Below are 27,834 nucleotides of genomic sequence, written 5' to 3'. Positions count from 1 at the left end.
TGTGTCTGTGGTGAGTGTGCATGGGTGAGGGAGGCTGGGGGTGGGGGTGAGGGCAGAGGCGGGAGGGAGGAGAGAGACTCCATGCAGTGATTATGTGGAGGGGATTTGCTATGTCCCTTTCTTCCTCCCCCCACCTTCTTTCTTTGTCCTCTTTCTCCGTGTTCCTCTCTTTGTCCCCTTTTCCTCGTCCCCTTCTTCTGCATTTGTCTGGGAGGATCCTGGAGTGTTCTTTTGATCGACTCAATCTTTCTCTGGCACTTGAGTTCTGATTGGCTGAAGGACTTAGAGGGGGGAAAAAAACTTTAATTAAGTAGATAATCTCTTCTTTGGAAGTTTGGCAGCTCCATTTCACCTCCCCTTAACTCTGTTTGGGATCGCTTACACACCAAGGAAGTTGGGGCTTGAGGAGAATTCCACCCCACTACCACTGAGGAGAATACTTTCCCATCTTACCTCTCTGTCTCCCAAGTTTTTAGAATTTTCTATCCTTGTCACTCCAGAGGATTATGTTGCTTCCGAAGCCTTCTGTGTGCATCTTTCTTTTCACCTGTGTCCTCCAACTCAGCCACACCTGGTAAGTAACCTGGACTCTTACCTGGAACTGGGAATAGGTAAATGTATGTAATCTATTGGAGAGAGCTTATTTTCATTTCCAGAACTGTTGGAAGCCTTGGGATCTCTCCTAGGAAAAAAATTGTTCCGTGGAGTAGGGCTCTTCCTAAATTTATGGCCGGTTTTAGTAAATCTTTAGGACCCCAGGTAATAAAGGAATGGATGATCAGATGAGAGGAGGGGTTCTTACTTTTATAAGTTGCTGGACCACAAATATTCGAAGTCTTTTTTGGGGAAATGGACAGTACTCCTTTTTACCAAATCCTGATGTCCGCATTGTGGAGAAGAAGGTGGTGGTTCAAAGCAAGTTCTACCGTCTGCTGAATCTGATCTTTGAGGTGAAGGCTGGAGACAAAATTCAATTGGATCTTATTTTGCACTTTCTGACTTTAATTTTTTTCAGAATATTCTAAGTAACTGCCCATATTGACACTTCCTAGAGACTAAAAATTTGCTCGAGCTACCGAGTTGCTAGTGGGTTAATAAACGTGTTTGAAATAAACTGTTTTAGAAATCTAAACTTCTCTACAAATGTATTTAATTTATTCCATTTACACAAATTTCTAAATTGCTGAGAAAATGTGTGTGAAAGTGCTTTGTAAGCTATAAACCATTGTACAAATGATAGATGATATTATCATCATTTTCATTTAGCTCTTGGAAACCGTATAAGGGTCTATGTATGGAAATGTTAATAAGTAAGTATGCAATAACATACAGAAGTAAGACCTGGGAGATGCATGTTGCTAAGGTGTTTGGAATCTCTCTCCAATTAAGATATAAACTCAGTTTCTCTATCAGTTCTAATTTTGCCCATCTGTGTAACCAAGCTATAAATCCAATTGCTACATTAACTATTGAGAAAACAAGAATAGGAATTTCTTTGCTGAAATCAGCTTCCTATGCTAGTTAAGAATGTATTCTTATCTTTAGTGAGTATAGCCATCTTTATTAGAGAGTCGAACAGAAGTATGCCAAATTAATACAGTTTGCAAGTTAACGCCATGATTTGCAACATCGCCGATTATAAACTGAACCACCGAATAACTGGTCGGTTTTTAATTGGCATTTTAATTAAATATTTCATGTTAAAAAAAAATCTGTCTTCTCTCTCCTTCATGAGAACAAAAAGACAAAAGGGAGAGCAGGCTATTTCAGAGCATTTCTACTGACGTTCATGGTGTTCTTCAGCTGATTCAGTATCAGCAAAAGAGAAACACGAGACTCCTTTCCCCAGTCACCAGGGCAGTGTGAAGAATTGTTCTATAAAAAATACCTTTACTGTGTGTTCCTTCCCTGCTGGAGGGGGTCATGTTCATTTCATTCCGATACTGACACAGCCACACTGAAAGGTGGCTGGGTTGCTTGTCTGTCCAAATTCAAGTGTCTGGATTCAAAAGGAGACAAGAAAAAAAGAGATGTGAAAGAAAGTTCTAATTTAAAAACAGGGTTTAGGAACCCCTTCTCTCCTTGCCTGACTTTGAGGAGAAAATGTACAAATCTCCTGTATAATGCAATTAGATTTTAATTGCTTTTTCCCTATAAGCCCCAATTTGAATGAAACATTTATACTTTGCCAAGAGTCTGGTTTGGGTAGCATTTGAAAGTGATTTTTAAACTTCACATTAAATCTTGGTTATTCTTATAATGGAACTATCAGGGTTTTGCATAAGGTCATCCTCCCCTTTGTGCCATGCAGAGAAATTTGACCAACCGCAGCCTTTCAGAGTTTCTCTTAATACTTCATTATCAACCTTTTATGTGACGACCTCAAAAGCATTTAACAAATATAGAACCACAATTTCTGCTTGGCTGTTCAATTGTAGGCTTTCCTGAAATTACTGTCTAAAAGAGTCCATCAGCAGAAATTCCTGGGCTTGAAAAGGAGAGAATAAAGATGACATTCACCTACAACATGCAGTTTTACTAGGTATCTCAGTACAAGATAATTGGGTGGGAGTTGGTGGGGGGGAAGCATTCTCCACAGTTTCTTCTTGTTGGGATACTTCTGAGGATAATTTCCTTTAGTAACTTGAGAAAAATCTTTCCTTTGAATTTGTTTTTCTTAATCCTAATGGCTCCAACAAACAAAACAAACAACAACAACAACAACAAACGAGAGAGAGAATGGGAACGCATGAATGCATGATACAGTCAAGGAGATGGAGACAGTTGTAATGGTGGCCAGAGATAAACCAATTTGACTTTTCACTTCCAATATACTTTCTTATCTGGCATGAACAGGCCTAGAACATGTTTTTCCTTAACTCTTACCTTTATTTTACTCCCAATGATGTCTCACAATGATACTGGGTCTTGCTCAGTTCTATCCATTTCTCTCTCTCTCTGCTCCACTCAATCACCAAATCAGAAAGATGCACTGGGACATAGAGGTTAACGCTGGCTCTGTCCTCATTCTTTAACAGAGATCACTGCCTCTCCTTCTTTCCAAAGGAGTTAAATAGGGTCATTCTCTTTTCTGCAGTAGAGCAAGAATTTATCTGAAATCTCTGGGTTGTAAGGCAGCTTTTGATATACATAATTCCTTGGTTCTCTCCAGGTACATTTTTAGGGTAACCTTTCTATGGCTCTTGAAATTTCATCTGATAATCACACGCAGAACCCCTGATTAGCAAGCACTTCAATTACCATGTGTGTGTGGTTGGGGGGGGCGTTGAGTCCATGTTCTCACCAAGCATCATCTATAGTTTATTATTGTCTGCATATATGTGAAACTATTTTTCACATATATTATGAACAATAAAATACACACTCATTTAAAAATTATTGAATTCATGGTAATTTGTTTTTATATTAAGTTTTTGTTGAGTTCTTCCCACTGACAGATAAAAGAAGAACAGGTGAGAATCCACTAAACTTTGTCAGATTAAAAAGGGATTCTCATCCTCATAGAGGTTGGGAATCTGCAAAGTTGGGGAAATAAAAAGTAAGGTGTGTGAAATTGCTTTGAAATTAGGAAAATAATATGCCAGTATAAAAGATTCACATACCTAATCGCTTCCCTTCTCAATAAAAAAAAGTTTATAGTCCGTAAAAAAAGGCTTGGTATTCGTGGAGTAACTCGGAGGTGGATTAGGTTGGCAGCTGCACTGTAGGAAGTCCCTCTAAGGGCTTGAGACATGATCACTGAAATTTAATTCCCATTTTGTCATTGATTTCTCAATAGTGGAGCCCTGCATTTTTCCTTTCAGTGTCTCTATATCTCTTGCCATAGATAATAATATTAATACAATAATTATTATTATCATTTACAAAGGCTGTGAGGTCTGGGAGGAGACACTTCATTACAGCTTTTCTTACAAAACCAGTTTGTATAAACGATGAGGAGGACGCTCCGTGGTGCATCTTCATTTCTGTGTGCGTAGATGATAATATGACACAAAGAAAGATCTCCTTTTTGTGATATTATATAGAGAAAAATGGGAGTATTTTTTAAAAGGCTAGAAGAAAAGGAGTTTCATTCCAAATCCTCTCTCTTCCATGGAAAGGATTTACTTTTTTGTTTTTTCTTTTTCCCAGCTGGGACAATTGGTTTAATGCTGCTCTATACTGGGTAATGCTAATTCTCTCTGGACTATTAATAAAATCCCTTTTTCCTGGGCTCCATTTATTCTTTTCTTTTTTTTATCCAATTGATATGATCAAATTCTCTTAATCTGCTGGCTGATTTTATTATTATTATAAATCAGGACATTTGCAAAGGATTTTATTTGCTCACATTTGGGTGAAATGGTTTTTTGGCTAAAAGAGTCCAAAGATTCCACCAGAACTTTGCCATCTGCTCATCCTTAAAGACTTAGTTCAGGTAATCCCTCCTCCAGGAAGTCTTCCCAGGTTAAATTAGCTACCTCTGTTCTCTGCTCTCCTTTTTCACATTTTGTAGCTTAAAAGTAGAAAGTTGCCTGGTTTACTGAAGTTCTTACTGCTATATAGCTATAGACTCCTGAGAAAGGGTAAGTTATGATTAGCTTTGGCTCTGCCCCATATCCTGGGACACAATCTATACTCAGGAATAATAATATTGTGAACCAACATTTAGTGAGCGTTCACTGTGTAACTTGGCCAAAGACACACAGCTTGTCAGTAGTGAGACAGGAATTTGACTCTACACCACTTGCTACACTGAGCCACTGAACTATCCTGTGGCAGACAAGACTCTGGTTTGTTTCCTCTGCCCATGATTTGTAGCTCAGTAGCCAGAATACTGGACCATGCTCCTTCATTCTGTGGCCGGACTCCTTTCTCTGTCTGGAACTCCAATTCTTCTGGGAGTTTTTAATGATACTAACAGTTTTGTCTGACAAAGATGCAGAAGTCTGGCATTGAGAAACAAAAGCTTGTACCTGGCTAGTATTTTTATTTTTTAAGGTATTTCTTTTGTTAGCTTATTTAAATTGTCTCTTACATTTATTTACCCATAGAATTTATTTTTATTTCACTCCTTTCATCCCACCAAAAACTATCTGCAGTCTCTTTGATTTGGATTAGATGTGTGAAGTACTGGCTTTTGCCCTAAACCTCAAATTACTTGTTCTTTTCAACATAGTGGGTTTGTGTTTGTTTGGAGATCAGTTCAAAAACTTCTGTACTATCTGTACTGCCTCTGATGTTAAAAGTTTATGTATAGCATAAGGAAGCTAGCTCTGACTATATTTTCCTAAGAATAAAGACCTATATTTACAGCATCTGTTAGGATTTCCAGGAGTTCAAGAATTATTGTGGGTGTCCTTCATTTCATCATTTTTAATTTCATTTCATTTCCTAACAGCTTTTAAATAAACACTTGGAATCTTTAGAGCTCTTTCGCCTTTTGATTATCAAAGTAACTAGCCAATGGTAAAAACAAATTTCCCAATATCCCTAATTCAAGCACATGATGGGGAGATGTGTAGAATAAATGTATAGTGTTGATCTTCAAAAAAAAAAAAAACCCCAAACAGAAAGAAAACCTCTTCCCTATTTTCATCAGAAAGGCAGAAGAGAATTCATAGGGCTTAGAGAGAGAGGTCAGTACAATTTTTCTTAGGATAAACCCTCATTTTTCAGAAAGCAGATTTTTCTTCCTAGGTAAAAGATCATGCTGGGTTATCAGTTGGGGGAACTCTGAGCTTGGTTCACATAAATAACGTTTCCCACTGCCTCCCATTTGAAATATACCTACACTCGGAGGGCCTCTTGAAAGAAACTACCATCCACTTTGGACAGACTCTCTAGCCTTATTATAAGCCAAACTTTTATGGTTTGTTTTTCTCAATCTTTATTGTCGGCTCTTGTTATTGATCATATCATTTCACTGTATGCTTCTAAGGTCAGAGTTTTCTCCAGGCCAAGAGAAATCAGACCATAGGGGTATCATTTAAACTTACCTTTATCTGACCAGTTCAAACTCACTCTTCTTAATAGGATGTTTTTCCAACTTCAGCATCCTGCAGTACCAGCACAGTACGAGGCTATGTGCCAGTAGTTTCAATAAGACCCTGTAAGTGAGCCAATAGTTGAATCTTTCTATGCAACTCCATAGATGAAATTCTTATGTTTACTAGGTCAAGCTTAAAACATCCTGCATGAGGAAAAATTCCCCTTCATTCAAGACTGTAATTCTCTCTTGCTACCATAAATCACAGTCCTTTTGCTTTACTCAGGCTCTCCATATCAGACTTTGAAGGTTCCTTTCCATACTACCCAAGATAATAAATAGTGATAGTGCACCATTTTATCATGTCTGGCATTTCTTCATGTGAATCCAAGGCATCTGGTAGAGCCTAGACTGCATAGATGATTGGTTCTGTTTGGATTATTCACTCTGTTGTTTAACTTTATATTATGAACATTTTCATTTTCTTACAAAGCCGGGAACAGCATATATAATGAACCCCCATAGCTCAGCTTCAACAGTTATCAACTGCAAGCTCCTCTTGCTTCATCTATACTTTCTTGTAACATTGTCAACTGCATATATTTCTCTTTGTTTAAATCTTCCAAATACTACCATGGTTCAAAATAGGAAAAAGAATGATAGGAAAAGAAATCTTGTGTCTGAGAGATCTTGAGCCAGTAATTAGAGTGAATCTTGGGGAACATCATACAGATATGACTGCCCTTGGGGGAAAAATCAAGAAAACAAATGAGTAAAAAGAGAAAATTTATTCAAAAAATATTTGAATTTATTTCTATTTGAGCTGTGGCTGGTTAGCAAAGGCAACAGAAATTGATAAATGGGTCAGATTGAGGAAAGAAAATTTTACCATCCATTTGGATTTTGTTCCATTAAGTAATGAAAATGGTACCAAAGTGCCAACGCCTGTCAATTTTCCTGCCTTGAACTGGTCACCTAGTTGTGTTGTAGGATAATTTTTATAGTTACCATGCATACCTCCCTTCTTGATCCTGATATAAACTGATTGACTGATCCACCAATGCAACTGAGAACATGAATATTTTCTAAAGGCTGCACTACAGGGACCAACGTTACAAGATCATAAAACAAAACAAAATTCTTTGCCTTCATAACAATCCTGGAAGAGGTTCCTGCAATCCCAGGCTTTCTGGGAACAGTGGTTTGAGCTGTACCTTAGCAGCTTTCGCTTAGAGACCACAGAATGGAGAATGAGTACAGCTTATTCCCAGCTACAGTCCTCATTTACATGCTGAATGCTGAAGTGCTTTTTTGTATCTCAGTGTTTCTCAGCAGAGTTTGCTACAATACATAAAGAAGGAAGGAAATGAGGACAAGGAAAGAGAGCCTATCACTCTATAAAATATCCTGAAATACAAATGACTTTTCAGTTTCAAGGGAAAAGATTATCCCTTGAAAATCTGTGATTTGCTTGGGAAGAAACCTGAGATTGTTTTGCAGAGACCCATGATACACAGTTGTCTTTGGGCTATTATATTATCTTTGCCACTACTTAGTTGGCAAGGGCTAGATCTGAGATACTGTGGGATTTTAATATAAATATTAAGGACAACTGCTAAAACTGAGGCATCTGTTTAACTTTTCTTTCTTCCTTACTTTTTCTTTCTTCCTTCCTTCCTTCCTTCCTTCCTTTTCTCCTTGCCAAGTGGTTTACAAGACTTTTTTTTCCCTAATATTTTAGGGCATTGCATTATAATATAGAAAATTCACATTTATATAAAACAGTTTGAGAATTATTTATAGGGCTGAATTCCCCTTGAAAAAAGAGAGGGAGTTTAAATCCATGAAATAGATATGGGGATATGGCCAAAACTACACATTTGTTAATTTTTCCTTTTATACATATCTTGAAAAAAACCTTCACTTGGCCCCAATCTTCACTGCAACATTTCTTTCTCTCTTTCCTTTCATATCCGTACTCCTTCAATGAATCTATACTAGCTACTTTCATTTCATAACTGTTTACTCACTGTAATCTGGCCTCTGTTCTATTCAATCTACTGAAATACAAATTTTTAAGTAGGAGGAAACTTGCCTTTGAAATTCTGAATCCTTCTCTTCCCTTCAAGACTTCAGCTATCTTGTGCCTTCTACTTCCTAATCCCTCCCCATAACTAAAACAATTATTTCTACTTTACAGTGGATAAGAATTAGTCATGCTGGTCACTCTTAGAAAAAGCTGCATTTTAAACTTAACTCTAATTGTACAGTGAATTATTTCTAGCTTAAATATCCTCAGGTATTGTCAGCAAAGGTAGTGAAAGTGTTTGGACCAATGAGATATTATGTCACAGTCACTAGTAAAGCTCACCTTCTATATATGTAATTGTGTATGTACGTACGTTTCTGTGTGTGGGCTGGTGCGTGTGTGCTCTGTGGGACTGATGTTGTAGAGGCTAGAGTCACGATGAAGTTTGCTCAGAAAGAGCTGTCTCTGGGCTTTCCCTGGCCCAGTGCACCTCATGAGCTCTATGAGGTGAAAAACCTGGCCTTCAGACATTCATTCTAAGAGAAAGTTGTTTCACTGGGGCATCTTCTAGCAGCTCCCCTACTCTGGACCCTCCCCTTAACCTTTCCCCTGTACTCTCTCTGTGCCAAATCACCAGACGGAAATCTGTATCTACGTTCATTTACAACCACTTCTTCTTTTCCCTGGGCCATCACCCAAAGTTATTATAAACCGATGGTCTCTCCTGAAGTAGGCCAACTAGAGCTTCATGACCCAAACACTTTCTATGGACCTCAAAGGGCAGGGAGAAACCAAACCTGTTATTCAAAAACCTGTGGGGAAAGTGAAAGGAGGCAGAAGAAAGGAGGGGATGAGAGGGCATTGAGATGAAAGTCCTTGGCATTGAGAGGAAAACACCAAATTCTGGAGAATTATAATTATATTTAGAAGCTTTGCTTTTTAAAAACATGTGTGCAGAAGGGAAAAAGGGAAAGCCATATCAAAGCCATATCAACCACTGGGATTCAAATTTATCTGGGCACACTTGGGAAACTAGTGAGGCTGGCCTGCAAGGCTTTCTGCGTGAGACTGAGTTCTTTCCTGGGAGGGAACTCTCATACTGAGGGGAGAGGGAATCATGCGCACAAACTTAGCCCAGTAACAACGTCCTGGTCATGCAAAAGGAGAAGCAAGCCTGCAGATAGCATAGTGCTGGGTGCTCCCGGTCCTGTGCCATGGAACTATACAGAACCAGGCATGTGTCCTCACCAGGGCGGCTGCACCACTCACGGTACAAAGTGATGTGCTACAGACTGCCTCATGGGCTACCCTAGTTTGGAGAAAGCCCGCAAATAGGGAGAAATGGGTACAACTAATTGGATAATGGCTGCAACCGCTTGTCCACAATGAGACATAGCTAACAGAGAATGGGAACTTGTAATTTTCTAGAACTTCCTAAGGGGGTAAAATAAAGTAATTTCTTCAAATGGTATCAGGTGAAGAGAGCTTTAAAAATTTGAGTGTATGGATCTATGGATAACAAATGTTAGGTAAGAAAAGACAAACAAACAAAAGAAACTTGGAGACTTTCCAAGAGCTAAAAGAGAAGCTGTGGCATTCGTATTTGGGTTGATCTAAAGTCCCTCCCCTCCTGTCCCAGATCCCTGGGAAAATTTTTTGCTGGTGATCAGGTTGAGTATGGAATAGGCAATTCAGGAGGCCATATAGGCCACAAGAAAAGATATGTAATGTTGAAAGGTGTGGGTGTTTGTGCCCTAGATCAAAGAATTTTGAATTGTGGTTAGATTATGGCCAGATTACAGCCACTGAGGTGCTGCAAGTTTAGAAGGTCCCTAGAGCAGAGAAGCAATGGGGAAATGACAGAAAGTCCACAGGGCTCTCTCTGCTTTAGCGGTTACCCACAACCTCAAAACTACTAATGCATCTGTATGCGTGGATGGCTGCTTAACAAGTGTTGAAAAGATACTTAGTAATGAAGAGAATAGCAAGGACTTAAAAGGAAGGGGAAGGAACTTGTTAATGTTGATATTAGAGAAGTCGTGGCAAAAGGTAGTAAAGACAAGCAAAAGGACACAATTTGGCTAACCAGCCCAGATGGGAGCCAGTATCAGCAGAGGTTACTTTGAGTGAAACATTACTGTGAGAGGTCAGGATGACTGATGGAAAAAGAGAAAGAGAGAGAGAGATCTGATTGTTCTCTCAAATTCTTACTGTTGGTAAATTAACTTGGGAGAAGAATGAAATAGCATTAGAAGCTTGTAGGAAAAAGCATAGGCCAAAAAATGAGTAAAGACTCACTTTAAGGTTGAAGGCAAGAGTGTGGAGGTCGTCTGAGAATATAAAATCATAGTCATGGCTTAAAGACTTCCATGAGTGAAAGTAGTTAGCTTGTTTCTTAGAGGACAGAGGGCCCCTAGATAAAGATTCAGAATCCTTGTGAGCATATTCCATCCCCCCCAGATATTTTAGCCTTGGAATGCGGAAGGTGGGCATAAACAAGGCAGCTGTAATCACCAGGAAAACACCAATACCAAGAAAAAACGGCAGGGAAGGAATGAGATCCACGGTTTTAACACTCAGTGCAATCAGAGACTCAGCACCTCAAGGCAATGACCAGTGAGAGCTCTGGGAACTACCGAAACCAGAAGGTGCTCCATCCAGACACAACAGAAGAGAATGTCCACCTATTTGTTACTGTTGCAGTTGGAGCAGCCATTTTCCAGAAGATTGAGGCAATAATTTGAGTCTCCCAGGCCCTCAAATTATACCCAGGTATCAGATGCTTGTAGGCACCTCCCTGTTCTCCCACTGACCAGTGCTTCTCAAAGCGGACTCTCAGGATCATCTGCAATATAGCCGTCTCGGGAACGTGTACATGCAGATTCTGACCCACTCCCCCATCACCACCACCCAACAAGAGTCTCTGGAGCTGAGGGCCTTTCATGTTTAATAAACCCCAGAAGATTCTCACACGCTCTACAAATAATACATCTGGATTGTTTTTCAAATGCCTGTAATGAAGTCCCTTCTCCAAATCTCCGGCACTCCACATTATGTATACACGTATGTATGTTACATTCTCATTTTTACATAATTATAGATTTGCAGAAGCTTGCAAGAAATGTGCAGGGAAGTCCTATGCACCCTTTCCCCAGCCTCCCCCAGTGTTAACATCTTACAACTGTAGTACAATATCCATAAAGCTCATTCAGACTTCACCAGTTTTACATACTCCAAGGCTGCACTTCACTGTCCCAGACTAATGGAACACCTCTAAAAGAATGCTAAAGCAAGACAGATGGTAGGAGACAGGAGGTAGGGAAAGAATCCAGTCCTGTCCAGGCCAGGCACTATGGCCACCTGACAGTTAAAGGGGATTGGTGGAGTGTGGTTGTTGCTTACACCCTCCTCCACTGGGGAGATGCTGACACCAAAGTAACCCTCTTCAGGCATCTGGGGACAGGGGCAGGACTAGAGCTTCAGTCAGAGTCTTACTGAGAAATTATCCTGCTTATCTGGTCAGACCCTAGTCTCCATGTGTTTGCTTTTGAGCCACTGGAACTGTCAGCTTCCAAGGTAATAAAGAGTCTTCCCTAAAATCAGAAAGTTCACTGGTGCTTATTCTTCAGAGTCATTATAGGAGTGGAAGAGGTCCAGGGTAGGTGAATCAATAATGGCCAGGGTGTCAAGACTAAGCACACTGCTCTTGGGTGGGCAAAGGCACTTTTTGCATGAGGTCCCTGAAAGCCGATCCCAAGAAGGGTATGAACAGAACACTACAGAGTCTCTAGTTAATACTTTTTAAAATTGCTCATTTCCTCGCAAGGACGGCACCCTTTGAAAGGGCCACCTTTTGAAGGGGCTCCAGGCTGGGTCCACCACTTGGATCCAGTATATATAGGCAGATCAGGAAAATTGGTAAGGCTCAGGCCCCAGAGGTTTATCTAAATGAGTGACTATGGAGTCTTCTCAGGAGAGGATTCTCTCTAAAAGAAGGGAATTGAGGAGATCCAACTATAAAGCTTGTCACTGGAATTTGTTAGCAAGCCCCTCAGTTTCAGTTCAATGAAGGAGGTTGGAGGGTGACTAGGAGTCTCTTTCCCAGGGGTTGTTATAAGCAAAAACAAAAGAACTATTTTGCTAAAACCCTGTAAGAACTTATACACAAATGGCAGTTTTGATACTCAAGTGGAAAAGTAAAACTCTAAAAGGGGTTAAAAGACATTTGCCCCTACATTAAAAAAAATAGACTTTTTAAAGGAGAAGTTTTATGTTTATAGAAAACTAGAGCAGAAAGTACAGAGTTTCCATATATCCCCTCCCCTTCTCCCCTGCACAGATTCCCCCCATTATTAACATCTTGCATTAGTGTGGTACATTTGTTTGTCCCTACTTTTTTATGCGTTGAACCCAACGTGAGCAGCAACAGTACCCCCAAAATGTGCCCAGGGGATGTGGTGGTAGATAAAGCCGAGCCTGGCAGATATGGGTGCCTGGTAGGCATGAAGCAGAAGGAAGAGCTGGAGCAATGGAATAATAGAAAAGCAGCAGAGACAATGTGATAGTTAACTGAGATTTTTCTGACTGTGTGCAAAACATCCCTGAGACCTCCAGGAAATACTTATCAAGAACTTTTTGGGATCAGGAGTCCTGGATTAATATGTGGGAATATGAGCAAGAGATATATGGGTTACAGAAAAGCACAGCAGTAAGGGAGTACATGCTCCAGAACCAGACTGACTAGGTTCCAACCCTGTCTTTACCATTTAACTAGCTGTGTGACGCTGGCTAACCACTCTGTGTTTCAGTTTCTGTGTCTGTAAAATGGAATACATACTAGTTTCTACCTCATATAATTGTTGTAATAATTATGTGAGTTTAAAACATGTAAAGCAGTAAAAATAGTATTTTGTGTTCACAGAATAAACACTCAATAAGTAGTCCAGTACCTACCTCATGGGGTTGTTATAAAAATTGAAAACGATGTTACAGGTAAAGCACTCAGAGAGTTCCTTACATACTCGATAAACGTTAACTATTATTTTTGTGATAGAAATTAAATTTTATATGTTACCAGTATATACACTGGAAAACTAACCAAAGGAGAGGAAACAATTATAAAATTTTTATTTGGCAGTGTAAAAGCAAAACTAACTACAGTTATTTATGTAAATTGCTTACTACTTATGCCTAATTACTATGAAGCACAATAACAATTACATATAGCATTAAGCGTGTCAGATTGACTTTGCTAAAAGTTTTGATTATAACATCAACCTCTGTATACATCTGCTCAGTGTTCATTGTCTGTTGCTCTTGTGGAATAATCTTCTGTGAATGTAGCAGGCTCATCTGCTCACAATGCTAGAAAATTAGTGGGAACACAGGCTTGCCACAAACTTCGTTCTCATAGTCCCCCAAATCCTTTTTCAGTCCCTTTAATCCTAGAATTTTCTGTTGATTCTGATGACCCTCCGATTATTTTTTCAAAACCCTTTAATTTGCTTTTATAGAGTACTTGCTATGTTCAAGGAACTATATTAGGAGCTGGAAGGGATACAATGATAATCAAGGCAGGCTCCATTTATAGTTGATTATAAGGGAATAAAGGAAAACCTTTATGTGAGGCAGAAAAATGATGCTGTGAGTCTTGAAAAATTCTGACTGTGGCTTTTGAGCTAGATACTAATTTAAGAATAAGTAAGGTGTTTAACATATTTATAGAGATATAATTCATATATTATAAAATTTACCCTCTTAAAGTGTACAAATCAATGGGTTTTAGTATATTCACAAAATTGTGCAACCCTCACCACAATCAATTTTAGAATATTTTCATCACCCTAAAAAGAAACCCCTTATCCATTAGCAGTCATGTCCCATTCTTCCATCCCTCAGTCCCTGGCAACTGCTAATCTTCTTGCAGTTTCTATGGAATTGCTTGTTCTGGACACTTTGTATAAATGGAATCATATAATTTACGGCCTTTTGTGTCTGGCTTCTTTCACTTAGAATGATATTTTCAAGATTCTTCCATGTTGTAGCATTTGTCAGTACTTCATTACTTTTTACAGCTGAATAATATTCCATTGTATGAATAGACCACAATTTATTCATCTATTCATCATTTGATAGACATTTGGGTTGTTTTTACTTTTTGGCTATCATGAATAATGCTGCTATGAACACTCATGTACAAGTTTTTGTTGGACACATGTTTTTAATTCTCTTGAGTAAATACCTAGGAGTGGAATTGCTGGGTCATATGGTAACTCCTTGTTTAACCTTTTGAGGAACTGCCAGACTATTCTCCAAGTAGCCGCACCATTTTTTAATCCCACCAGCAATGTATGAAGGTTCTGATTTCTCCACATCCTTGACAACACTTGTTATAGTCTTTTTAATTTTAGTTTAGTGGGTGAGAATTCTTGTTGTGTTTTTTATTTGTATTTCCATGATGACTAACAATGTTGAGCATCTTATCATGTACTTAGTGGCCATTTGTATATCTTCTTTGGAGAAATGTCTATCCAGATCCTTTGTCTGTTTTCAAATTGGGTTATTTGCCTTTTTACTCTTTAGTTGTAAGTGCTCTTTATATGTTCTGGATACAAGTGTCTAACCAGATATATGACTTGTAAACATTTTCTCCTGTTCTGTGGGTTGTCGTTTTACTTTCCTGACTGTGTCTTTTGAAGCATAAAAGATTTTAATTTTGATTCAGTCCAATTTATCTGTTTTCTTTGGTTATGTGTACTTTTGGTATGTCTAAAAAAATATTGCCTGACTCCAGGTCATGAAAAATTACACCTGTATTTTCTTCTAAGAGTTTTATAGTTTTAGCTCTTACATTTAGGTCTATGATCCATTTTTAGTTAATTTTTATACGGTATGAGGTAGAGATCCAACCTCATTCTTTTGTATGTGGATATCCAGTTGTCTCAGCACTATTGGTTGAAAATACTAAGAATAGGTAAGATTTAACAGAACAGCATGAGCAAAGGTATAGAGGCATGAATGCATGGACTTCCACAAATAGCAACTGGTTCAGCTTGACTAGAGGACTGGACAAGTAGGGATATTTAATGGGAAATGAGGTTGGAAAGGTATGTAGGGTCAGATTATGGAGGGCCTTGAGTGTCCAGAGTTGGAAAACTACAGATTCTTGAGTAGGATGACATCGGAATCAGGCTTTCAGAAGATTGATCTAGCTACAGACTCTACACTGAATTAAATGGGATAAAAAATGTTATGTAGAGAAATCTTATTAGTGGAGCTTCTACAGTGGTCTAGGTCGGAGGCCACAACTAAGGCTGCGACAATGAGAGTCACCGAGGTAGCGAGAAAGAAAAGAGGGAACTGGTATGTGAAAAATATTATAAAGGTAGAATAGGGCTTCCCAGGTGGCACAGTGGTTGAGAGTCCGCCTGCCGATGCAGGGGACACGGGTTCATGCCCTGGTCCGGGAAGATCCCACATGCCGCGGAGCGGCTGGGTCCGTGAGCTATGGCCACTGAGCCTGCGCGTCCGGAGCCTGTGCTCCGCAACGGGAGAGGCCGCAGCAGTGAGAGGCCCACGTACCACAAAATAAAACAGGTAAAATACACACAGGTTGTAATAACTGATTGGATGTTGAGAATGGATTGAGAGAGACTGGGGAAAAAAAACTAGTAAAGTCAGGAGAAGTGGCTAGTTTGGCATGGAAGATGAGTTAACTTTTAAACATACTCTCCTCCATTGTTTACTGGCCATTTTTATTTCTTTTGGGATTTGTGTTGTTTGTGTCCTTTATTTTTTTTCAAGTTCTGTGTTTGTTTTGTTCTTCTTAATATGTAAGAGCTCTTCATGTGTCATATATTGTAAGCATTTCCCCCAGTTTGTCATTTGTCCTATACAAGTATTATCTCATCTGACCCTCTCAACAACTCTCTGAGGTTACCACACCATCCCCACATTAGTTATGGTTGAGGTGACTAAGCACAGACTAGTCTCTTCCCAGGGTCACATAGCTAGTAGTGGCAGAGCTGGGACACCGACCCTCTGAGGTTACCACACCATCCCCACATTAGTTATGGTTGAGGTGACTAAGCACAGACTAGTCTCTTCCCAGGGTCACATAGCTAGTAGTGGCAGAGCTGGGACACTGACCCTCTGGCTCTAGAACTTCCTCTCTCAGGTTTTCTGCCTCATAATAAGGCAAATTTAGTAATAGTTTCCTAGAAAATCATCTGTAGTTTTAAAAATTTTTAAAGAAAATAGGATATATTGAAATCTATTTGCTTCTTAATATATTTATTTATTTATTTTTGGCTGCATTGGGTCTTCATTGCTGTGCGCGGGCTTTCTCTAGTTGCGGCGAGCGGGAGCTACTCTTGGTTGCAGTGCACGGGCTTCTCATTGCGGGGGCTTCTCTTGTTGTGGAGCATGGGCTCTAGGCACGCAGGCTTCAGTAGTTGTGGCATGCAGGCTCAGTAGTTGTGGCTTGCGGGCTCTAGAGCGCAGGCTCAGTAGTTGTGACGCACGGGCTTAGTTGCTCCGTGGCATGTGGGATCTTCCCAGACCAGGGCTCGAACCTGTGTCCCCTGCACTGGCAGGCAGATTCTTAACCTCTGCACCACCAGGGAAGTCCCTTGAAACCTTTTATAGTATTTTCTTTGCATGAATCAACTTAATTGTATGTATTTGTGTTTCTCTTTTTCTTGGTGACTCTAGCTAGAGATTTGCTGTTTTATTATCTTTCAAAGACAGCTCTATAAAACTACTGTTTTTCTGTTTTCTAATTCTTTAACTTTTGCTTTTATCTTTTTGATTACGTTACCTATTTTTCTTAGGTTCACTGTGCTGATTTCAAAATTACACACAGTAAATTTTTTTTTAATTCTTAAAAATAAGGAGAGTTTTTCTCTCAATATAACAGTGATTTTCAACCAGCATGAGAGTGGGGAGGGAGGCTAATTATAATCTCCAGGAAGACTTTTTCACAGATAATCTACTATTTTCTTGTCTCTTGCACCAATTGCCCACCCCACCCCAACCTTTGAGGATTATACTGTTATTGAGAGTGCTTTCTAATAGCTGTGTGCTTCCCTTGTAAGAAAAAACACAAGTTTTAACCATATCCCATAAGTGTTCATATCATATTATCATTGTTAATATTTTGGAATAGGCATTGGAGTTATTTGAAAAGTGTGTGTTTTAATATTAAATAGTTAAAATTAAAAAAAAAAATAAACATACTGACCTCACAATTTGATACATTCCCAGGAGAGAAGTCTAGCATTCATTTGGAAATGTAGCTCTGGATCTCAAGATGGAAGTCAGGGTTGGAGGTAAAGATTTGGGAGATATTGCATAATCATGGTGGTAAGACCTTGGGCACGAATGAAGGATTCTCTCCTTTCCCCCATCTCTCTAGATTGCTGTTCCTTCTGAGTTTCCTCAGATGATACTTCTTCCTGCTCCCACCCCTAAATGTGAGTTCCTTTGTTCTTTCATTCAACAAATACTTATTAAATGCTTACTATCCTCAGGCACTGATAATAACTGGTGAACAAAACAGACCAAAAAAAAAAAACCTGCCTAATGAAGCTTTACAGTCTAGTGGAAGGAGAATATACAAATAAAGATGTAAAACCTAGTGTTCAGATGATGAAAAGTGCTGTGGAGAAAAATGAAGCAGAGAAAAGGGTGGGGGAAGTTTCAATTTTTAAATAGATGATCCAGGAAAACCTCAGGGAGAATGACACATTTGATTAAAAGGCCAGTGCAGGTGAAGCAACAAGCTGTGTGGCTATCTGAGTAAAATGCATTCCAGGCAGAAAAGACAGCAAGTGTAATGGCCCAGAGGCTGGAGAGTGCCTGGTGTGTTGGAGGAACAACAAGGGGACCAGCGTGGCTGGAGCAGAGTAAGTGAGGGGAGAGTAGTAGGAGATTAGGCCAGAGGCCTAACTGGGTGTCAGATTGTATAGGATCTTATAAACCACAATAAGAATTTGGCTATCACTCTACGTGAGATAAAAAACCACTAGAGGATTTTGAGCAGACAGTGGCAAAATTTGATTTATAGTTTAAGTGGATCACTTTTTAAAGGGACCAATCATTTTTGAGCATAGATTATGGGAGAATAAGGGTGGAAGCAAGGGGATCAGTTTGCAGGCCTTAATGATAATCTAGGCATGAGATAATGACAGCTTGGACCAGGGTGACAGCAGTGAAGGTATTGGGAACCTGTTAGAGTCTGGATATAATTTGAGCTGGAGCTGGCAGGAGTTGATGACAGACTGAATACAGGATGTGAGAGAAAGAAAGGTCAAAGATGACTCCAAGATTTTTGTCCGGCCAATGGAAGAAAGAACTGTCCATTCCTTAGATAGGGAAGACAGTGGGAGGAGCAGGTTTGAAATGGTGGCAGCGAAGATCAAGAGTTCAGTTTTGGATGTGTTAAGTTTGAGCTGCCTATTAAAGATTGAAGTGGAGATGTCAAGAATACAGTTGGAGGAATTCCCTGGTGGTCCAGTGGTTAGGACTCTGTGCTTCCACTGCAGGGAACCCTGGTTCAGTCCCTGCTCAGGGAACTGAGATCCTGCAAGCCGTGAGGTGCAGCATGGCCAAAAAAAAAAAATTAGGACTCAAACCCTAGTTCTTTAAAAAAAAGGAATATAGTTGGATATGCAAGTCTGGAGTTTAACAAAAGGTCTAAGAGTTGGGAGGGTCCAGAAAGACATAAACCCTTTGACTGACACCCAACCTGTGTAGTGTCATCAGCAATTGTACATATAGGAAATGGGAAGCTTGCACCTTCGTCTAGTAGTATGCTGCTTGGACCATGTTCTGTAGAGCTGTCTCTATCTTCCACTGTTTGTTAGCATCTTTCCTTTAATCATATTACTGTCCCTAGGTGGCACCCATACAAACGCTTAAATTCTTTCCTCTTTTGCTCTCCTCACATTACACATTCACTATGCTTTCTGTAATCCATATTCTATTTTACTCCTCAAAAGGACACCTTGCCATCATCTCATTAATCAAGAACAAGACCCTCCTCCTTTGGTGCGGAGTGCAAGGACATACTGGAGTCTTTTCTTCATACTGGATACAAGTAACCCCTGCCATGTGGTTCAAATATATCTGCAAATACCTCGGGGGTTAACAACCCAAGTCAACTTACGGGGAATATTATCCAAATAAGGCCTACAGTTGTGTCATATGGCAAGTGCTCAATTACATCTCATTCATTAATCAACTAGGCTATACCAGCATATCATACAAATCTCTACATACTGTAGGATCTTCGAGGAAAGAAGAATCTTCTAGCATCTCTGCTCATCACTCTCTGTGACTTCAACTCAGTGTCCTCTCAAAGGAAGTCTCTTGACCCAGGCTCACCGTTAAGCTTTCTCCTTTGGCTGCCACCCAGTCTTCATTTTGTTGCTTTGTTTTCTTTCCTGATACTGTCTGTCTGTCTTGTGGAATGGGAACTAGCCTCTGTCTGGCCTGGTAACGTATGAAAGTCTTCAAAAGTTATCCCTCACATAAAGACTGCCGTTCTGAGACACAGCAAGCTCAGGCTTCTTTATCTGAGGCACAGGAACTGGCTGACTTGTCTGACACTAGTCTTTAAGGATCAGAAATTTATCTCCAAACCCATAATGGCTTTGGCAATTATGAGTTCATTCACATCATTTTGAATTTATTTTTATGCTTTGCTGGTACTACTGTCCCCAAGAGAGTACTGCTTCTTTTTATTTACTGCTGCTTTAATTTTGCTTGCCAAGCATCAAAAAGTAGGCCTTGGTTTTGCTAGACTCTGTAGTCTTTTATGATTTTCTAAAAGTCTGTTACATTTCTTTCTGAACCTTTTCCATCTTCTCTCATATGGCAGCATCTCAGTTTATTGATACTGTTTGTCAAAAACTACCCGTATTTTAGGTGTTGTGTGTGTTCTGTATGATGCCAGTCAAGCTATTTTGGCCTCTGATGAGAAACTGAACTTTCTTAGCCTTTTTCATTTCCAACCCACTTTCTGTGATGGCTAGCATCTTACTGGCCTTTGGAAATGCAGGTTACACCAATTTTCATGGAATAATACATAACGATTCCCATGTTACTTTCTCCCATTATAATGGAAAAAGAAAGATAATAGGTAATATATTTGGATTAATTTTCAAATGCCTATACTGAAGTCCAATTGCCAAATCTCCGGCACTCTAGATTATGTATGTATGTATGTATGTATGTGTATATATATATATTTTTTTTTTTTTCTTTTTTTTTCGGTACGCGGGCCTCTCACTTTTGTGGCCTCTCCCGTTGCGGAGCACAGGCTCCGGACGCGCAGGCTCAGCAGCCATGGCTCACGGGCCTAGCCGCTCCGCGGCATGTGGGACCCTCCCAGACCGGGGCACGAACCCATGTCCCCTGCATCGGCAGGCAGACTCTCAACCGCTGCGCCACCAGGGAAGCCCCTGTATGTATATTTTTAATTTTTGTATAATTATAGATTTGCAGAAGGTTGCAAAGAAACATGCAGGGAAGTCCCACACACCCTTTCCCCAGCCTCCCCCAGTGTTAACATCTTACAGCTATAGTACAATATCCATGAAGCTTATTTAGACTTCAGTTTCACATACACTTATTTGTGTGTGTGTATGTATATATGTATGTATGTGTATAGCTCGATGCAATTTTGCCACATGTATAGCTTTGCAAAACCATACCACAGTCAAGACACTTTACCATAACCGCAAGACTGTCTGGTGTTATCACTTTATAGTGGTATCCATCCCCTATCCCTAACCCCTGGTAACCATTAATCTAGTCTTTAGCTCCATAATTACATATTTAACCATTGCTACATAAATGAAATCATGCAGTATGTATCCTTTTGAGATTGGCTTTGATCACTCAGTTTAATTTCCTTGAGGTTCATCCAAGTGTTTGTGTGTATCAACAGTTCATACCTTTTTGTTGCTGAGTAGCACTCCATGGTATGGATGTACCACAGTTTTTTTAACCAGTCACCCTTTGAAGGACATCTGGGTAGTTTCCAATTTTTGGTTATTCTGAATAAAGTTGCTATGAGCATCTGAATACAAGTTCCTGAGTAAAAATAAGTCTTCATTTCTCTGGGATAAATGCCCAACAGTGGAACTGCTAAGTAGTGTGGCAAGTCCATTTTTAGTTTTGAAAGGAACAGCCAAAATATTTTCCAGAGTCAGATTATTTATTTTTCAAATTTAATTATGACTCAATCCCTAGAAAGTTATTCCACTGTTTACCTCTTTCTGATTAGAGAACTATCCTTCTCAGAGTCCTGTGGAGTCAGATGGACCTGGATTCAGATCTTGCTTCAATCACTAATTAACTGGGTGAGCTTGAACAATATATTTAACTTTTTTGAGTCTCAGATTCCCTATTTGAAAACTAGGGATAACAATGCCCAAGATAGTAAGGATTTAACAACATCAACATGTAAAATACTGAGAGTAGAGTGTCTGGTAGACAGTAGCAAGTTAATGCTAGCTCTCTTCCCACTCCTTGGCAAAATAACGATCAAACATTACTCCCAACATTTTTGGTATTTGAAATTTTAAAAATCCAAGCAAACCATAATACTAGCTCCTTTTGTACATGTTCTTTTTTTTTAAAAAACTAAATTAAGTAGATTCCTTATGCAAAATTTTTCCTTGGAAAAACCACTTTCCCTTTCTTCCTCTCAATTACAGACTTGCTTTATTGTGCTTCACAGATCTTGTATTTTTTACAAATTGAAGGTTTATGACAACCCTGGACTGAGCAAATCTATTGGTGCCATTTTTCCAACTGCAGTTGCTCACTTAGTGTTTCTGTGTCACATTTTGGTAATTCTTGCAATATTTCAAACTTTTTCATTACTTTTATATTTGTCATGGTGATCTTTGATGTGGGAATTCCCTAGCAGTCCAGTGACTAGGACTCATTGCTTTCAATGCCATGGGTCTGGGTTCAATCCCTGGTCGGGGACCTAAGATCCTGCAAGCTGTGCAGCGTGGCCAAAAAAAAAAAATTTATGTTACTATTGTAATTATTTGGGGGCACCACAAACGATGCCCATATAAGATGGCAAACTTAATAAATGTGTGGGTTCTGACTGCTCCACCCACCAGCCATTCCCATCTCTCTCCCTCTCCTTGGGCCTCCCTATTCTCTGAGACACAACAATATTGGAATTAGGCCAATTAATAACCCCACCATGATCTCTAAGTGTTCAAATGAAAACAAGAGTCACTTACTTTCAATCAAAAGTGAGAAATTATTAAGCTTAGTGAGGAAAGCATGTCAAAAGCCAAGACAGGCCGGAAGCTAGCCCTCTTCCCCAAACAGTTAGCTGCATTGTGAATGCAAAGGAAAAGTTCTTGAAGGAAATTTAAAGTGCTACTCCAGCGAACACAAGAATGATAAGTGAAACAGCCTTATTGCTGATACGGAGAAAGTTTTAGTGGTCTGGATAGAAAATCAAACCAACCACAACGTTCCCTTAAGCCAAAGCCTAACCCAGAGCAAGGCCTTAACTCTCTTCAATTCTATGAAGCCTGAGAGAGGTGAGAAAACTGCAGAAAAGTTGGAAGCTAGCAGAGGTTGGTTCATGAGGCTTAAGGAAAGAAGCCATCTCCATAACATAAAAATGCAAGGGGAAACAGCAAATGCTGATATAAAAGCTGCAGCAAGTTATCCAGATTCCAGATCTAGCCAAGATAATTAATGAAGGAGGTGAAACATATTTTCAATGTAGATGAAACAGCCTTCTACTGGAAGAAGATGCCATCTTAGACTTTCATACCTAGAGAGGAGAAGTCAATGCCTGGCTTCAAAGCTTCAAAGGACAGGCTGACTCTCTTTTAGGGACTAAGTCAGCTAGTGACTTTAGATTGGAGCAAATGTTCATTTACCATTTTGAAAATCCTAGGGCCCTTAAGAATTATGCTAAATCTCCTCTGCCTGTGCTCTATAAATGGAATAACAAAGCCCGTATGACAGCACATCTGTTTACAACGTGGTTTACTGAATATTTTAAGCCCACTGTTGAGACCTACTGCTCAGGGAAAAAAAAAGATTCCTTTCAAAATATGACTGCTCATTGACAATGCACCTGGTTACCTGAGAGCTCTGATGGAGATGTTCAGCGAGATTAATGTTGTTTTCATGTCTGCTAACACAACATCCATTCTGCAGCCCATAAATCAAGGAGTAATTTTCACTTTCAAGTCTTATTATTTAAGAAATACATCTTATAAGGCTATAGTTGCCATAGATAGATTCCTCTGATGGATCTGTGCAAAGTTAATTGAGAACCTTCCGAAAAGGACTCACCATTCTACATTATTAAGAACATTCATGATTCATGGGAAGAGGTCAAAAGATCAACATTAACAGTGGTTTGGAAGAACTTGATTCCAATCTTCATGGCTGACTGTAGAGTTCAAGACTTCAGCAGAGGAAGTAACTGCAGATGTGGTGGAAAGAGCAAAAGAACTAGCATTAGAAGTGGAGGCTGAAGATGTGACTGAATTGCTGCAATCTCATGATAAAACTTGAATGGATGAGAAGTTGCTTCTTATGGATGAGCAAAGAAAGTGGTTTCTTGAGATGAAATCTACCCATAGTAAAGAGGCTGTAAGTATTGTTGATATGACAACAAAGGACTTAGACTATTACATAAATTAGTTGATAAAGCAGTGGCACTGTTTGAGAGGATCGGCTCCAGTTTTGAAGGAAGTTCTACTGCGGGCAAAATGCTATCAAACAGCATTGCCTACTACAGAGGAATCATTCATGAAAGGAAGAGCCAATCAATTCGGCAAAATTTACTCTTAGTTTAAGAAATCGCCACAGCCACCCCAACCTTCAGCAACCACCTCCCTGGTCAGTCAGCAGCATAACATCGATGCAAAACCCTCTGTCAGCAAAGAGATTACGACTCGCTGAAGGCTCAGGTGACGATTAACACTTTTAATAATAAAGTATTTTTAAATTAAGGCACTTACATTGTATTTTTTTAGACATGATGCTATTGCATACTTAACAGACTACAGTATAGTGTAAACATAACTTTTATATGCACTGGGAAACCAAAACATTCACGTGACTGGCTTTATTGTGATATTCACTTTACTGCAGTGGTCTGAAACCAAACCAGTAATATCTCTGAGGTGTGCCTGCATATTTGCTGAAGTAATTCTCACAACTCTTGGCAGCAGCAATGAATTGGTGTATCTCTATTATGTTCTGTGGTTTTTCTCTCTTCCAGGTCAGTGAACAATTTCCTGATGACTGGTCCAAAGGTAAGAAAAAAAATTCCTTCGATTTATTTGGATTTCACTCAGCTTCTTGACTGAAGACTACACATATCAATATCTTTTATTATATCTTTTATTATGCTGTATATATTATAGGCAGAAAAACTGTAGCACAGAAATGGTTACGGACACACCCCAAACCGCACAGCAAACTAGTGTCAGAGCCAGGACAAGAACTCAGGAATACTGACTCTGAATTTATGGCCAGAATTTCCAGAGCCAGAGAAGTTTTCTTTCGCAGTGTCAGGATACAGTCACCCATCCTCCTCAGCGCAGGGTGGGAGGCTGTCTTCCATCTTTCAAGTGCTGGCATTATACTACATGATGTCTAAGGACATTTCCAGCTTACAAAATGTTCTCTTCTAAGCTAGTAGTAGGGTGAAAATGGCTGAAAATCCATGAATTATGTAATTGAGGCTCATTTTGGAGTGACAGAATAGTATAATGAATAAAGGCAGTGAGGTCTAGAGTCTAATGAAACTGATTTTCATTCCTACTTCAGATATTTGCTGGTGGTGGGACCTTGGGCACACTGTTTTACATCACCTCTCTGAGGCTTAGGTTTCTACCTAAGTTTATTTGTGATGTTATTTGTGATGTTAAAAGCATATTTAAAGTGCTTACTCTGTCATGATTTTGGAGGGATGGGAGTGCACAGGAAAAGAGGTGCTTGGCCACTTTAGGGCAAATGCCTCCCAAGTTCAGTTGCTGTGAGTCTGAAGTTTGACCCCTGTGTCCCTGCAGGCTTACTTGATCTACTCCAGCAGCGTGGCAGCTGGTGCCCAGAGTGGTATTGAAGAATGCAAATACCAGTTTGCCTGGGACCGCTGGAACTGCCCTGAGAGAGCCCTGCAGCTGTCCAGCCATGGCGGCCTTCGCAGTGGTAAGGAAAGCCTCGGCCACAGCTCCCTGGACCCCCTGGCCACAGGTTAGAGCCCCACTCTCCAGGGATGGCCCCCTGCCTCCTCTACACCCTTGTTCCTCAGCTGGTCTCTGCTCTCAGGTCATCTCCCTCTCTAGCATCTTCTCTGTTCCTTCTCCAGCTCCTCTTTCCTACCTATAGAGCTTTTTTCCTTCTTCCCCAACACCCTCACTGCTCAACAAATGGACCTTGCCTCACCCCCAATCCTATACCACCCTCAGTCTCCCGGCTGGTTAAAGGCTTCCTCAAAATATAAATAAGGTAGGTAGGGGTCGTAAATCTTCATGCCTCTTAGCCCCTTCCTTCAGCAGGCTTAGCAGAGAGGTACAGGGCAAGTGGGAACTGACTTGGAGCCCAGATTCCCATGGAGAAGATAAAAAGCGGCCATGCAAGGAAGTGAAAGAGCTGCCAATCAGTGGTTCTTTCCAGAACTAGCACCTGCCTCTCAGACTTCAGTGTTCCAGGAGGAAGTGGGGATGGGTTCTTTACAACCTGACATTCAGATTCTCCCCCATTTCTTTCTTGGGCTCTTTCCCACCTAAATCTCACCCATATCAAATAATCTAGCCACTCAGTCATAAAATGTGTGACCTGAAAAGATGGGAAGGAAGAAGAGCAGGGCTGAGACCAGGGCTAGAGCAGACCCTGGAAGAGAGTAAGGTACATTATAAAGGTGAGGAAATAGAACGGAACAGGGAGAGGCGGGTATAACGATGGTATTAAAGGTATGTCTTTGGGCTGTAACTCCTCCCTCTAACTCACTCAATTTTTGGTTCCTGTCAGCTAATCGGGAGACAGCATTTGTACATGCTATCAGTTCTGCCGGGGTTATGTACACTCTGACTAGAAACTGCAGCCTTGGGGATTTTGACAACTGTGGCTGTGATGACTCCCGCAATGGGCAACTGGGTGAGTAGTGATCCTGAGGGTGGGTAGGGCAGCCCAATGAAGTTCACTTAAGTAGTGAAAAGCTTGGTGGGTACTTGGTGGGGTGAACAAGAGTTGTATTCTTCTAAATCTGAGGAAAATCAGGGCAAACCAGTTTGAGCCCAAACCCTACAGTGACAAACTAGGCTAAACGTAGCTGGGGACCCTTCTCTGGGTGGTTTCCTTAATTTAAACACAGTAATGATAAAGGAAGAACCCTGCCTTCAGAATCATTCCTATTACTGTCTCAAACATAGGGGGAATGCCCTTCCATGCTGCTTATCCCTGTCTCCTTTCCACTGTTTACCTCCACTATCCTTTCCAACCCTCTGCCCTGCAGCTCAACTGCCAACTGCTGTTCCGTATTATCTCAATTGCCCTTCTCTCTCCCCCTCAATGCTGTGCTTTCCTCACCTTTTTTGCACCATCATGTCCCTTCCAGACGTCAGTTGCTGGCGGAGGTCTGCATACTCTGCCCAAAGGCCAGGAACATAGTAACGGGGTGAGCAGGCACCTGCCTCACTTGGCAGCTACTTACGTCCTGGGACACGGGATTGGCTGAAGCTGGAAGTAGGAGCACAAAGGTGGCAAAAACAAATCTAGGGTGAAACTAATTTGGAGACAGGGCACTCGCCCCACCTGAACCCTTCCCCACCTCAGATCCCCCAAACCCACTTAGAACCAGCAGCCCAGGAGGCTCCAGGCCGTCCTTTCTTCCCACTGCCTTTTTTCCAGGGGGCCAAGGCTGGCTGTGGGGAGGCTGCAGCGACAACGTGGGCTTCGGAGAGGCAATATCCAAGCAGTTCGTCGATGCCCTGGAGACAGGACAGGATGCTCGGGCAGCCATGAACCTGCACAACAACGAGGCTGGCCGCAAGGTGAGTCCTGCAGCTCCGGGGGTCAGGCAGCTGGCTCCATCCACTACCAGCCCTAGGTGCGGACGGCTCTTCAATTCATCCATCAGATTGGGAAAATGCGGCATCGAGGCAGCTGGCACGTAGACTAGCTAGAATCCTCGCAATCGCCAGAGGGTGACACTCCCCAGGTGCTTAATCCCTGGCCCGCTCACTCCTAGCTCTCTTCCCAGGCGGTGAAGGGCACCATGAAACGCACGTGTAAGTGCCACGGCGTGTCTGGCAGCTGCACCACGCAGACCTGCTGGCTGCAGCTGCCTGAGTTCCGAGAGGTGGGCGCGCACCTGAAAGAGAAGTACCACGCAGCTCTCAAGGTGGACCTGCTGCAGGGTGCTGGCAACAGCGCGGCGGGCCGCGGCGCCATCGCAGACACCTTTCGCTCCATCTCCACGAGGGAGCTGGTGCACCTGGAGGACTCCCCAGACTACTGCCTGGAGAACAAAACGCTAGGACTGCTGGGCACCGAAGGCAGAGAGTGCCTGCGGCGCGGCCGGGCCCTGGGCCGCTGGGAGCGCCGAAGCTGCCGTCGGCTCTGCGGGGACTGTGGGCTAGCGGTGGAGGAGCGCCGCGCCGAGACCGTGTCCAGCTGCAACTGCAAGTTCCACTGGTGCTGCGCGGTCCGCTGCGAGCAGTGCCGCCGCCGGGTCACCAAGTACTTCTGCAGTCGCGCGGACCGGCCGCGGGGGGGCGCGGCGCACAAACCCGGGAGAAAACCCTAA

At 41.1% G+C, this 27,834-nt stretch overlaps 1 protein-coding gene and 1 long non-coding RNA gene across 2 annotated transcripts; one reads left to right on the top strand and one right to left on the bottom strand.

Moving 5' to 3' along the window:
* Positions 1-506: 506 nt before the first annotated feature.
* Positions 507-27,834, top strand: WNT8B (Wnt family member 8B; the record flags this gene model as incomplete). Its single annotated transcript, XM_082854993.1, has 6 exons — positions 507-574; positions 24,304-24,337; positions 25,097-25,235; positions 26,058-26,183; positions 26,937-27,079; positions 27,289-27,834. 6 exons carry the CDS (start codon positions 507-509, stop codon positions 27,832-27,834), a joined length of 1,056 nt encoding a protein of 351 aa, XP_082711119.1.
* LOC309971683 lies at positions 23,351-26,706 on the bottom strand. The gene is made up of 3 exons (XR_014326752.1): positions 26,616-26,706; positions 24,164-24,326; positions 23,351-23,499 (listed from the first exon to the last, which is right to left on the bottom strand). It is a non-coding gene; the product is annotated as an uncharacterized lncRNA (long non-coding RNA).

Source organism: Leucopleurus acutus, assembly GCF_964270905.1.
Source record: "Leucopleurus acutus genome assembly, chromosome: 14".
NCBI classification, from domain to species: Eukaryota; Metazoa; Chordata; class Mammalia; order Artiodactyla; family Delphinidae; genus Leucopleurus; species Leucopleurus acutus.
The sequence above is the reverse complement of the archived record's forward strand: the minus strand, read 5'-3'. Positions and strand labels throughout refer to the sequence as shown.